Here is a 13,027-nt window from a genome sequence, read left to right as displayed (position 1 = left end):
AAGAGAGGAAAAACTTAACCAAAAGTTTGAGGGTTGAAGTCTTCCAATCTTTATCCTAACTTGTAGATATTTTTGGCCACATGTTGTAAATCATGATGAACATAAAAGTTTTGAAAATGTTTTCCTTCCAAGAGCTTCTAAGCATAGCACAAACAAAAAACTTGTAACTTATCGATAACAAACTTTAATTAATTAGGTGTCTTTTAAAATTTGGTACAAACTTTTAACACCTTTTATAAATGCGTCTATCTACTTTTCTTTTCGGAATTCTTTTTGTTACTTTTATAATTAGTGTCTTTAATTTGTATCATTCAGGAAGGAGTTATTTGGATTGACATAGTCATACGGGGCAATAATAGTAATACTTCTCCACTCCAAGTCATTATCCTCCATGTCACCAAAAGTTATTTCAATAATTACACAAAAGCAATGTCATTGTGTAACCTAGCTAGCTAGCACCAACTCATTTAATGGAAAGCTTTTTAAGCATGATCATCCCCGTCGACTATAGTGACAAAGTGATCGATCGATCGATAGTTCTAGATCAAAGGAAAAGTCTTTAAACAAATGACACTCACTCACCTTCTATAGAGATCCACTCTCAAATATCTTTATCATTCAATTTGAAGTCCCTCATGAACATGACAACTCTCTCTACTCCATGAAAGAGATGAGTGAATGAAATACAAATCATTAGTCATTAAAAGGTTAAACCTAAATGAAGGGTGAGTTCTTAATTATAAACTCTTAGATTAATAGTTTTGAAGTGATTATTGACATCCCTTGGGGCATCAAAATGACCTTCAGATCAAAGGTGAGTGTATTAGGATTTTCATAGCTATATCTATTAAGGTGGCCCTAACTTCGACTTATATTGCTCTTAATTATGAGGGTTAGCTTCTAAAAATGACATATATAACCTACAATGATGTAACTTAAAACCACCATAATAATTTTACCAACAATGAGTTAATAATAACAAAAAAATTACACACAAAAAAAACAACTCATTCTTTTATTAACGTTAAATCATATTTAGCTTTATAGTTTTCCCCTCTCATTTTCTTACTTAAAAAATAAGTCAATAAGTCAATAAGTCAACAAGTCAAGTCAACTCAAGTCTTTCAAGTGGAGTAGCAACGTACATAAACAATTAAGTAAGCTGTCGGCGTAGTGAATGGTGTGTAATGCGACACTGTTAAAGTAATATTGACTTCATAGAAAAGGTAATATATTGACTAACGTTGAGTCAAGCAAAGGAGTGCACCTAAACAAATTTGATCGTTTACAAGTGAGTTTATTTAAGCTTGTTTGCTAGATTCTCTTATCGTTCCAGTCGATCCGAGTTTCACTGTGCCATTACAATACTATCTTTATCTTTCCTTTCCTTTCCTCCTCCTCTTAATGGATAATGGAGAAGAAGTCGTCGATGATGATGAGCAGTTCATCATCATCCGCCGTGATCAGTTGAGCTACAGAAATCTCTTCAGATCGCTTTCTTTTCCAAGGCAAAGGCAGTCCTTCGCTGACTATGCATTCGTGGACTCCTTCACCATTCCTAAATCCGGCACCAGTACCGGCGATAACCAACGCCGCTGCTTCTGCCGCCGCCGATCCATCCGGTCCCATTTCTTCGCGCCCCTCACCGGCTTCGCCATGAAGACGCTACTTCAGGTGGCGACTCCATTGAAGTTGCTCGGCCTCGTCGTGGAGTTCCTCCTCAACTTGATCTCCCTCAATGGTGGAATACTCGGCTTAATCTGGAGACTCATGACAGGTTCAATTGTTCATTGCATAATGTTCATGTATAACGTAACTGATCACTAGAAGTTAATAATCTCTCGATATAATCGTCCTCAGTGAGGGTTAAAATCCCCCGGCGAGGAACAGCAGAGTTCAGATCGGTGCTGGCTTTCGTCGACGACCGCGTGGAGCTGGACGGGAAAAGGTCTCTCAAAAACTTCACTCCCTTGATGGAGCTCAAAGATCATGGCGGCCTAGGCGACGTCAATATCTTCGATCTCACAATGATGGCCTCCAAGATTTCTTATGAGAATAAAGAATACATTAAGAATGTCGTCGACAATCACTGGAAGGTAGATATATCGATCGTTTTAGGTAATTAAATTTATAATGAGTGACTTGTTTGTTTACTATATATACTGATGGTGCAGATGTACTTTGTTGGATTCTATAACTGCTGGAACAGTAAGTCGATCTCTTCCATGTTCTTAATTAAGATTTCGATCGATTGCTACAAAACCTCGATTGATCGATATATGTTTCTAACTTTTGCAGAATTTTTGGAATCGAACGGAACGCAGGCGTTCATCTTCTGCAACAAGAGAGAGGACGCCGACCTGATCGTGTTGGCGTTCCGTGGCACTGAGCCCTTCAACGCCTACGACTGGTCCACCGACGTCGATCTCTCCGTCATCTCCGCCGGCAAGCTCGGCTTCATCCACCTCGGCTTCCTCAAGGCCCTCGGCCTCCAAGACGAAAAAATCTTCCACCTCGGCTTCCCGGAGCACCTGGAGATCGACGAGAATAAGCCCGCCGCCTACTACGTCCTGCGAGGAGCCCTTTCGGAGCTCCTCGCCGCCCACCCGAAAGCGCGGATCATCGTCACCGGCCACAGTCTCGGCGGCGCGCTGGCCGCTATCTTCCCGGCGATCCTCTCGTGCCACGGGGACACGGGCGGCGCCGGCTCCGTCCTGAGCTCCGTGGCCGGGGTGATGACGTACGGCCAGCCGAGGGTGGGCGACGAGAAATTCAAGGCGTACTTCGAATTGCTGATGCAGGGGAAGCTCTACGTGCGCATGGTCTACCGGTTCGACCTCGTCTCTCGCATCCCCTTCGACGACTACGACGAGGAAAACCTCCTCTCGCCGTTCACCCACTGCGGCAAGTGCATCTTCTTCAACGGATGGTACCGTGCGAAGGTACATCGACCGGCAAAATTATGCTGCTGCTAATCGCATGCTAAATTAATCGTATGAATTAATTACTGATTTGATGGGCAGTTGCTCGAGGAAGTTCCCCAGCCGAATTCGGTTGATCTGATGACGGCGGTGCCGAGGATGTACTTGAGCCTGTGGACTGACCTCTTCAACGCTCTTTTCGCCGTCAACGAGGGAAGAGAGTTCAAGGAAGGGTTGTGGCTGATCCTCTTCCGGCTCGTCGGCGGCCACGTCTGCCCCGGCGGCGTGTTCCACAGCCCTAGAGACTACGTCAACGCCGCAAGGCTGGCCAAACTCGACAAGGGCAGCTCCGCTTTGCTGCGATCGAAGATTGTAAAACTATGGCCGAAATAGACAGATTACTTTTGCTGAATGGGAAAAAAAATTAAGGGCAGTAAAATAAATAAAACTATGAAAGGGCTCTGCGATTTATCGATCCAAAATTAATGGATTAGTGTAAGTTTATCCAGCGGTTATGTACTCTTTAAATAAGAATTCATTTTCTAAAAGATCTTGATTTCGGTGCTCCGAGATCCTTTTGATGACCTATGTTATGTTGAAGTAATATCCATATAATCTGATTGATTGTGTAACGTTCACAGTACCAATGGAATTGGAGAAAGTATACAAAAAAAAGATAATTTTTTCTATTATATTTAGTATTAGTTAGCGATCTGATAAATCATTTTTTCCGTGATGAACTATTGGTATTAGTCTTACATTTTATCTCCGTGGACTGAGGAGAAAGGGGATTGTACCATGAGAGAAGTAAAAAAGTGAATCTATTTCAAATATACAATATGGATTCCAGCAATGCAATAGAGTGAGATTCTCGTGTGATCCGAATGAATCAGCTTTCCCACAAATGTAAATCTTTGCCTACCACGTAAGAGGATAATAAGTTACAAATTCTATCTTGATAGAACATGTATTTTTATTATTATGAAATTCATATTTTTATAATTATAAAATTAATAAATAAAAATGAAGTAGTTAATGGTGGAGTTACTTTTATCCCTTTTTTTATGTATAACTGAGAAAAAGAATTTGTCTTTTTTTTTTGTTGAGGTCTAGAAACATATAGAAACTTAAGAATACAGTTTCAGTTCCTTCTCATTAATGAATAACCAAATTATTTTTAAAATTCCACTGTGTTAATTTAGAAATTTATCTTTTTATAAAATTTTTAATTTTTTAATTTATTAAAATTGATCTCAATTACAAAATTTAAAATTCGATTAAATTGATTAAATTAAATTATAAATATTTTATTGATATATCATAATCAGTAAATTCATTTTAATTAAGTCGAGTCGACTTCTAATAAATTGTTTTTGATTAATTTAATAATTGAATGAATTGAATGATGTTATATCAGTTCAATTTATTCTATTTTAGTAGTAAATTTTGATTAACGACCAAAATGAACAATGTAGTTTGTTCTGTTTTCACTAACAGAAAAGAAGACGATTAACGGTTAAAATGATTTATTTATTTAAAATAATGTAGTTTGTTATGTTTTCACTATTAGAAAAAAAGATGATCAGCCATCAAAATGATCGATGATAAAATTTTTTAATTTGTCCCTCAAGTTAACGATCAAAAATTAATCCATCTCTAAATTAATAATGTTTAATTTAAAATCAATTGATTCTACATCATAAATTAATTTGATTCTGTCTGTTCAATTTTAAAACTAAATTATTTTATAATTTAATTTATTAAAAATAATAATGTTAAAATAATACTAAAGAATTTTAACTGATTCTTACGCTAATTTTATCGATTTACTTAAATTAAAATTTAAGTGTATTAATAAAAATGTTAATTGAACTATTCTGTAATAATGAAATCCGTCACTTTAGCTGCTTTGCTTACAGAGTCGATCTCATGATCATTTGTGAGAAGGTAAATAAAAAATCTACAATTGACCACTACAGAGAGGTCATTATTTCAATTTTATCGAGATTCGATATTTGTTTACTGTAGCAAGTATATCCATATTAACCAACTCAATCATGCTCGGAGAACTTAATTGAACTATTCAATCCTTTTCGAAGTCAAATTATCAGTTGAATTATTTAATTTATTTAAAATTTTAAACTACTGTTTAATAAAATTAGTGAAAATGTTGTGTTTAAATGTTATTGTTATTATTTAATGAATATTTTAGGGTCAAAAATTTATTCATGAGTTTTGATTATTAAATATCTACGCGCCACCACCAACATTCAAAATTCAATTATAAAATTTAGAATTTAATTACATCTTTAAAAAAAAATGATAAATCTCAATTCGTCTCATGGACTCAATTCCTGGGGTGGCCGGTTCGGTCTCACGAAAGTTTCCCACCGACCACCAGAATAAAATGTATTAATATGTTTTGATCGAAACTTATTAATACATTTTATTTATTAAAAATGTCTGCGCCACACATTCATAATTCAATATAATTATAAAATTTACAATTAGATTAAATTTATTAAATCTAAGTTAATAATCGACATTTAGAATTCAATAATAAAATTTATAATTAAAATAAATTTATTAAATCGAACGGTTTATATACGTAATGATTAATGAATATAAATTAAGAATGATAAACTCATACTTCTGATAAAAAATTTTAATTAATTTGATAATTGATTAAATTAATGATTTTATTTAATAAATTCTAATTGGTTTAATTTATTCAAAAAAAATAGTTTGTCCAATTTGGATGGACTCAATCAGTTGGATTTTAAATTAATAATGCTAAATTGATGAAGCTAAATTATTGTAAATTTAATTTATTTAAAATAATAATGCTAAAATAATACTAATATAATATTAGGGAATTTTGACTTATTCTTACGATAATTTTATCAACTCACCTAGATTTTGATTAAGTTTATAAGTAAAAAAATTAATTCTATTAAAATTATGAATTTTTCTCCTAAAAAAAACAAATTATCACTTGAATTATTCAATTTATTTTTATTTTTAAAATGCTGTTTTATAATTTTAGTGAAAATGTTTGACGATGCATCTTTTTAAATATTATAATATTGTTTAATCTATTTTTATTTATTAAAATGTCTGTGTGCCAATGCCTGGACATTCAAAAATTTCGATTATAAAATTTTAAAAATTAATTAAATCAATATAAATTAAGTACGATAAATTTAAAATCAACTAATGCTATATATCATCCATCGACATCAGATAAAAATTTCATTTAAATCAATAATCAATTAGATTAATTTGATTTTAATAAACAAAATTAATTAGATTCGATTTGATTTTAATCAAATTGATAAAACTAATTTTTTTTTTATAATTTGATTTATTTAAAATAATACTGATTTTGTCTATTTACTTAGATTTTTTCTATTTAGGGTTATCAATAAAAATTTAATTTAATTAAAATTCTTTTTCTTCTTACAAAGTCAAATTATTCATTTTATTTGTTTTAAAAAAAATATCGGCCATGCATCTATTTAAATCCTAAACATCTTCATTATTCGATACAGTTTGTAAATATGTTTATTAAAATGTCCGCGCCGTCGGAGCTGTTATTAAAATGTTGATTGTTAGACTAGGCCGTTATCTGTGCCTCTCTGATTTACATGATTATTTTATAGAATTGAATTGATTATTTTATAATTAATTGACCTAGATACATGATGCTAATTAATTTTTTTTAATGTAAGAAAATTAAAATAAATAAAATTGTAAAGAAGTTTTCTTTAAGATTTTTTATAAAGATTTAGATGTGAGTAAAATCTCTATTAAATTGAAATAATCTATAAAATTAAATTGTTTTAAAAATTGTTAGATTAATTTAAATATATATAATCTTAATTATATATTTCAGTTTATTCAATTTTGATTGTAAAATTAACATTTAATCATGTGGAATTGTTAGTAATGGATTCGTATGTTATGATCGATCTACACAAATCAACCATAATAAATTTATAATCGGCTGATACTATATCATCAATTAATTTTTAATAAAAATTGATTAATTTGATAATCGATCGAATTAGTCGATGTTACATCGATCGTTAGATTTTAATAGTAAATTTCAGTCTATTCAATTTATTTAAAAAATTAATTTGTTAATGGATTGGATTGATTAGATCTTAATTAAATATTTACCCTGTGAAAAACAATAGCTCTGGGCAAATTGATAAAATTAATTTTTTCATAATTTGATTTATTTAAAATAATAATGCTAAAATATTATTGATATGATATTAACAAACTTTGACGATTCTTGGGATAATTTTATAAATTTATTTAGATTTTGATTTAAGTTTATCAGTAAAAATAGTTATTTAATTAAAATAGATTCTCTCTTTAAAAAGTCAAATTATCATTTTAATTATTCAATCAAGTTTAGTTTCTAAAATACTGTTTAATAATGTTTAATTTAAAATCAATTGATTCTACGTCATAAATTAATTTGATTTTATCTGTTCAAAACTAAATTGTTTTAAAATTTAATTTATAAAAAATAATAATGTTAAAATAATACTAAGAAACTTTAACTGATTCTTACGATAATTTTGTCAATTTACTTAAATTTTAATTTAAGTTTATTAATAAAAATTTTAATTGAATTATTCTATAATAAAAAATGAAATACGTCATTCTAACAGTCCGACACGATCGATTTCATGACTATTTGTGAGAAGGTAAATACAAAGTTATGATTTACCACTACGAAAAAAGCATTATTTTGATTTTATCAAAATTCGATACTTGTTCACCGTAACAAATCTGTCCGTAACAAATCTGTCTACAGTAATCAACTCAATCTTACAAAGTTAAATTATCACTTAAATTATTCAATCCTTATAAAGTCAAATTATCACTTGAATTATTCAATTTATTTTAATTTTTAAATTACTATTTAATAAAATTAGTGAAAATGTTGTGTTTAAATGTTCTTGTTATTATTTAATGAATGTTTTAGGGTCAAAAATTTATTCATGAGTTTTGATTATTAAATATATACGCGTCACCACCAACATTTAAAATTCAATTACAAAATTTAGAATTTGATTACATCATTAAATCAAATTATTAGGCATCGATTGATTAATTGACACAAATCAAATGATAAATTCAGAATACATTGATGCTACATCATTAATTATCATTAATTAACTTCTGATAAAAATTCAATTAATTTGATAATTGATCAAATTGATTGATGTTATATTAATTTGATTTATACAATTTTAATGATAAATTTGAATTTATTTATTTTATCTAATTTTTTTTTAATTTATTCAATTTCCATCGGTACTCAAGCCTATGAAAAACAATATCAACAAAGGGCAAATTGATAAAACTAATTTTTTAATAAATTTATTTATTTAAAATAATAATGCTAAAATAATACTAATATGATGTTATAATTAACTTTTACTGATTCTTTATAAATAATGTTATCAACTTAATTAGATTTTAATTTAACTATATTAATAAAATTGTTAATTCAATTAAAATTATTTAAGTCAAATTATCACTTGAATTATTCAATCCATTTTAATTTCTAAAATACTATTTAATAATTTAAGTGAAAATGTTTGAGATGTATTTATTTAAATACTATACCATTGTTATTATTTGATGTATGTTTTGGACGGAAACTTATTAATACATTTTATTTATTAAAAATGTCTGCGCCACACTCATAATTCAATATAATTATAAAATTTACAATTAGATTAAATTTATTAAATCTACATTTAGAATTCAATAATAAAATTTAGAATTAAATTAAATTTATTAAATCGAACGGTTAATATACGTGATGATTAATGAATATAAATTAAGAATGATAAATTCGTACTTCTGATAAAAAAATTAATTAATTTGATAATTGATTAAATTAATGATTTTAATAAATAAATTCTGATTAGTTTAATTTATTAAAAATAAATAAAAAATAGTTTGTCCAATTTGGATGGACCCAATCAGTTGGATTTTAAATTAATGCTAAATTGATAAAGCTAAATTATTGTATAAATTTAATTTATTTAAAATAATAATGCTAAAATAATACTAATATAATATTAGGGAATTTTGACTTATTCTTACGATAATTTTATCAGCTTACCTAGATTTTGATTAAGTTTATAATTAAGTAAAAAAAAAGTAATTCTATTAAAATTATATATTTTTCTCCTTAAAAAAACAAATTATCACTTGAATTATTCAATTTATTTTTAAAATACTGTTTAATAATTTTAGTGAAAATGTTTGACGATGCATCTTTTTAAATATTATAATATTGTTTAATCTATTTTTATTTATTAAAATGTCTGTGTGCCAATGCCTTAGACATTCAAAATTTTCGATTATGAAATTTTAAAATTAATTAAATCAAATAGTTAGAAAATCTATAATTTGATTTATTTAAAATAATACTGATTAATTTATTAAATCTAATTTAATAATCGACATTTATAATTCAATAATAAAATTTAGAATTAAATTAAATTTATTAAATCGAACGGTTAATATACGTGATGATTAATGAATATAAATTAAGAATGATAAATTCATACTTTTGATTAAAAAATTTGAATAATTGATTAAATTAATGATTTTAATAAATAAATTCTGATTGGTTTAATTTATTCAAAAAAAATAAAAAATAGTTTGTCCAATTTGGATGGACTCAATCAGTTGGATTTTAAATTAATGCTAAATTGATGAAGCTAAATTATTTTAAATTTAATTTATTTAAAATAATAATGCTAAAATAATACTAATATAATATTAGGGAATTTTGACTTATTCTTACGATAATTTTATCAACTTACCTAGATTTTGAATAAGTTTATAAGTAAAAAAATTAATTCTATTAAAATTATATACTTTTCTCCTTAAAAAAACAAATTATCACTTGAATTATTCAATTTATTTTTATTTTTAAAATGCTGTTTAATAATTTTAGTGAAAATGTTTGACGATGCATCTTTTTAAATATTATAATATTGTTTAATCTATTTTTATTTATTAAAATGTCTGTGTTCCTAGGTGAGAAAAAAATCAGTTAAACAGAATAAATCGATCAAACCGAACTAAATTTTTAATTCGGTTCAGTTATTTTAGAATTTTAGTTATTTTTTTAAAAAAATCGATTAATTCGGTTCAATTTCAGTTTTAAAATTTCTTATTCGATTAAATCGAATAAACCGAATTAGAAAAATAAATTTATAAATCCTTAATTCATTAGTAAAATATTCATAATATTTAAAAAAAATCGGTTAATTCGATTAATTCGGTCGAAAAATGAATTAATCGATAAAATATCGGTTCGATTTATTCAATTTTTATTGAAAAATTCAATCGATTCGGTTGGTTAAAAAAAATTGATTTATTCAATTTTCAGTTAATTTAGTTCGGTTCGGACCTACGTGTGCCAATGCCTTGGACATTCAAAATTTTTGATTATAAAATTTTAAAAATTAATTAAATCAAATAGTTAGAAAATCGATCAATATAAATTAATTACGATAAATTTAAAATCAACTAATGCATCCATCCATCACATCAGATAAAAATTTCAATTAATTCAATAATCAATTAGATTTATTTGATTTTAATAAATAAAATTAATCTGTTTCGATTTGATTTCACATTAATACTCGACTTGATGAAAAACAATATTAGCGAGAGCAAATTGATAAAACTAATTTTTTTTTATAATTTAATTTATTTAAAATAATACTGATTTTGTCTATTTACTTAGATTTTTTCTATTTAGGTTTATCAATAAAAATTTAATTTAATTAAAATTATTTTTCTGCTTACAAAGTCAAATTATCCATTTTATTTTTTTTAAAAAAAATATCGGCAATGCATCTATTTAAATCCTGAACATCTTCATTATTCGATACAGTTTGTAAATATGTTTATTAAAATGTCCGCGCCGTCGGAGCTTTTCTTATTCTGCCTTCTCTTCTTCTTCCTCTCATTAGCGGCGCCCCGACCGAGTTCTGCCGCCCACCTCCTCTCAAGTCGGACCACTTCCCGCCTCTCCTCCGCCCGTGATGAGCTTCAAAAGCTGACCTCTCTCGTCGGAGCCGTTCAAAATTCTGCCTCGAATGACAACCGCCACCTCTCCATCACCTCCGGCCAGTGCCTCGGCAACCTCAGGCTCGCCGAAGACGCCCTCCGATGGAGCCTTTCCCACGGAGACCGTAGGACCGCCCCTTCCACCGGAGATCACCTCTCCGACGTGCACTCCTGGCTGACCGCCGCCGCCGGCTACCTCAGCGACTGCAAGCACGGACTCGACCTCGCCGGCGTCGGCGTCCGTGGCAGCGGAATCGCACGTAGGCTCCATCGCACGTCCTCTCTGGTCACATCCGCGCTCCGCGAGGTCGCGTCCCGGTCCGCCGCTCGCGGAGGCCGAGGCAGGAGGCTGGCGCAGGGGCTCCCGGACTGGGTGCCCGCCGCCGACCGTAGACTAATTATGGGTACCGATTTGATTAAGACAGCGGATGTGGTGGTGGCGAAGGACAAAAGCGGGAAGTACTCGACGCTGGGGGAGGCGGTAGCGGCGGCGCCGGAAGACTCTGAACGGTACGTGATTTATGTGAAGAAGGGAGTGTACAAGGAGTATGTGGAGGTGAGGAAGTCTAACTTGACTATCATCGGAGAAGGCATGGATAAGACCATCTTCTCCGGCAACCGGAGCAATGCCACCGGCTACGGCACTGGCTCCTCCGCCACTTTCAGTGAGTATATTAAAAAATATCACTTTGGCCCTTATATAATGCTTACAATTTTCTTTAAAGTATTTTAATTTTATAGAGGGCCTTTATATAAATTATTATTAATTAGGCGTTTTTTCGTAGTTAATTAATTTGACTGTATCTTGTTAATGATGTGGATTAACGATGCTTAATCATGCGCAGCGGTCTCGGGTCAAGGTTTCATGGCGATGGACCTGGCGTTCGAGAACACAGCGGGGCCGACGGCGGGGCCAGCGGTGGCGCTTCGCTCCGACGCCGACCTCTCCGTCTACTATCGCTGCAGGATCTCCGGCTACCAGGACACGCTCTTCGCCGCCGCCCACCGCCAGTTCTACCGCGAGTGTCGCATATTTGGCACCGTCGACTACATCTTCGGCAACGCCGCCGCTGTCTTCCAGCAGTGCGACATCCTCGCCCGCCTCCCTCCCCACGGGAGCGCCGACACCATCACGGCTCACTCCCGCGAGTCTGAAGACCAGAACTCCGGGTACTCGTTCCAGTTCTGCAACGTGAAGTCGGCCGACAAGGACCTCGTCGCCGCCGGAGTGGACGTCTTCCTCGGAAGGCCGTGGAGGAGCCGCGCGCGGGTGGTGTTCATGCAGTCGTACCTGGGCTCGGTGATTCCGCCGGCGGGGTGGTTGGATTGGGATGGGCGCGGCGCAACGTCGTACTTCGGCGAGTACCAGAACTACGGGCCGGGTTCAAGGCTGGCCGGCCGGGTCAAGTGGACCGGATATCATATCCTGAATAGGCCGGCCGATGCAGCCCCGTTCACGGCCCACAGGTTGATCGACGGCGACAGTTGGTTGCCGTCGGCCAACGTACCGTACGCGCTCGGGCTTGACGTCACCAATCCTTAGTGACAATTTTTTATTTTTACCCTGTAAAGTTTTAAATTTGCACCTCAATCATCCCCTCAATGATTCGTAGTCTTTTGTTATTTTAAGTGAAGTTTTAAATTCTAATGAGATTTGGTCCTTAGAGCATCATCTCCAACGCTACCCTATTATAATATTAAAAAAATTAAAAAAAATACATATGGTGGGCCAGTAGTGGCCCACCTGCACATGAACGCGTTCAAAACATTGAACGCGTTCATGTGCCACATCAGCCTTTTCTCTCTCTCAAGGTGTTATTAACTCCCATTAACGCAGCGCTGTTGCTCTTATAGTTAGTTGTTGTCCGCGGGGTAATGGTGCAACGGTTGAGTTGTGATTTTGTGGTTCGATTCCCAGGTATTTACAGCATTTGTTAGTTGTTCAAATATGAGAGTGGTGTTTTTGATGATCTTGAATTTGTGAA

The 13,027-nt window shown here is 32.0% G+C and overlaps 2 protein-coding genes across 2 annotated transcripts; both read left to right on the top strand.

Moving 5' to 3' along the window:
* Positions 1-1,347: 1,347 nt before the first annotated feature.
* On the top strand, positions 1,348-3,512 carry LOC141847637 (triacylglycerol lipase OBL1-like). Its single transcript, XM_074735692.1, has 5 exons — positions 1,348-1,777; positions 1,861-2,096; positions 2,175-2,208; positions 2,299-2,942; positions 3,024-3,512. Exons 1-5 carry the CDS (start codon positions 1,405-1,407, stop codon positions 3,312-3,314), a joined length of 1,578 nt encoding a protein of 525 aa, XP_074591793.1. The 5' UTR covers positions 1,348-1,404; the 3' UTR covers positions 3,315-3,512.
* Positions 3,513-10,887: 7,375 nt separating this feature from the next.
* On the top strand, positions 10,888-12,585 carry LOC141847044 (pectinesterase-like). Its single transcript, XM_074735034.1, has 2 exons — positions 10,888-11,707; positions 11,888-12,585. Exons 1-2 carry the CDS (start codon positions 10,888-10,890, stop codon positions 12,583-12,585), a joined length of 1,518 nt encoding a protein of 505 aa, XP_074591135.1.
* The last annotated feature ends 442 nt before the right edge of the window (positions 12,586-13,027 follow it).

This window comes from Curcuma longa, chromosome 16 (genome assembly GCF_044706935.1).
Source record: "Curcuma longa cultivar G26 ecotype Majalengka, Jawa Barat chromosome 16, ITB_CL_G26_1.1, whole genome shotgun sequence".
Classification (NCBI taxonomy): Eukaryota; Viridiplantae; Streptophyta; class Magnoliopsida; order Zingiberales; family Zingiberaceae; genus Curcuma; species Curcuma longa.
Note: the sequence above shows the minus strand (reverse complement) of the source record. Positions and strands in the feature narration are given on the sequence as shown.

Coding starts and splice junctions, on each gene's coding strand:
- LOC141847637 (XM_074735692.1), top strand. CDS start 1,405: ATGGATAATGGAGAAGAAGTCGTCGATGATGATGAGCAGTTCATCATC. Junction 1,778..1,860: donor AATCTGGAGACTCATGACAG/GTTCAATTGTTC, acceptor AATCGTCCTCAG/TGAGGGTTAAAATCCCCCGG. Junction 2,943..3,023: donor ACGGATGGTACCGTGCGAAG/GTACATCGACCG, acceptor TTTGATGGGCAG/TTGCTCGAGGAAGTTCCCCA.
- LOC141847044 (XM_074735034.1), top strand. CDS start 10,888: ATGTCCGCGCCGTCGGAGCTTTTCTTATTCTGCCTTCTCTTCTTCTTC. Junction 11,708..11,887: donor TGGCTCCTCCGCCACTTTCA/GTGAGTATATTA, acceptor AATCATGCGCAG/CGGTCTCGGGTCAAGGTTTC.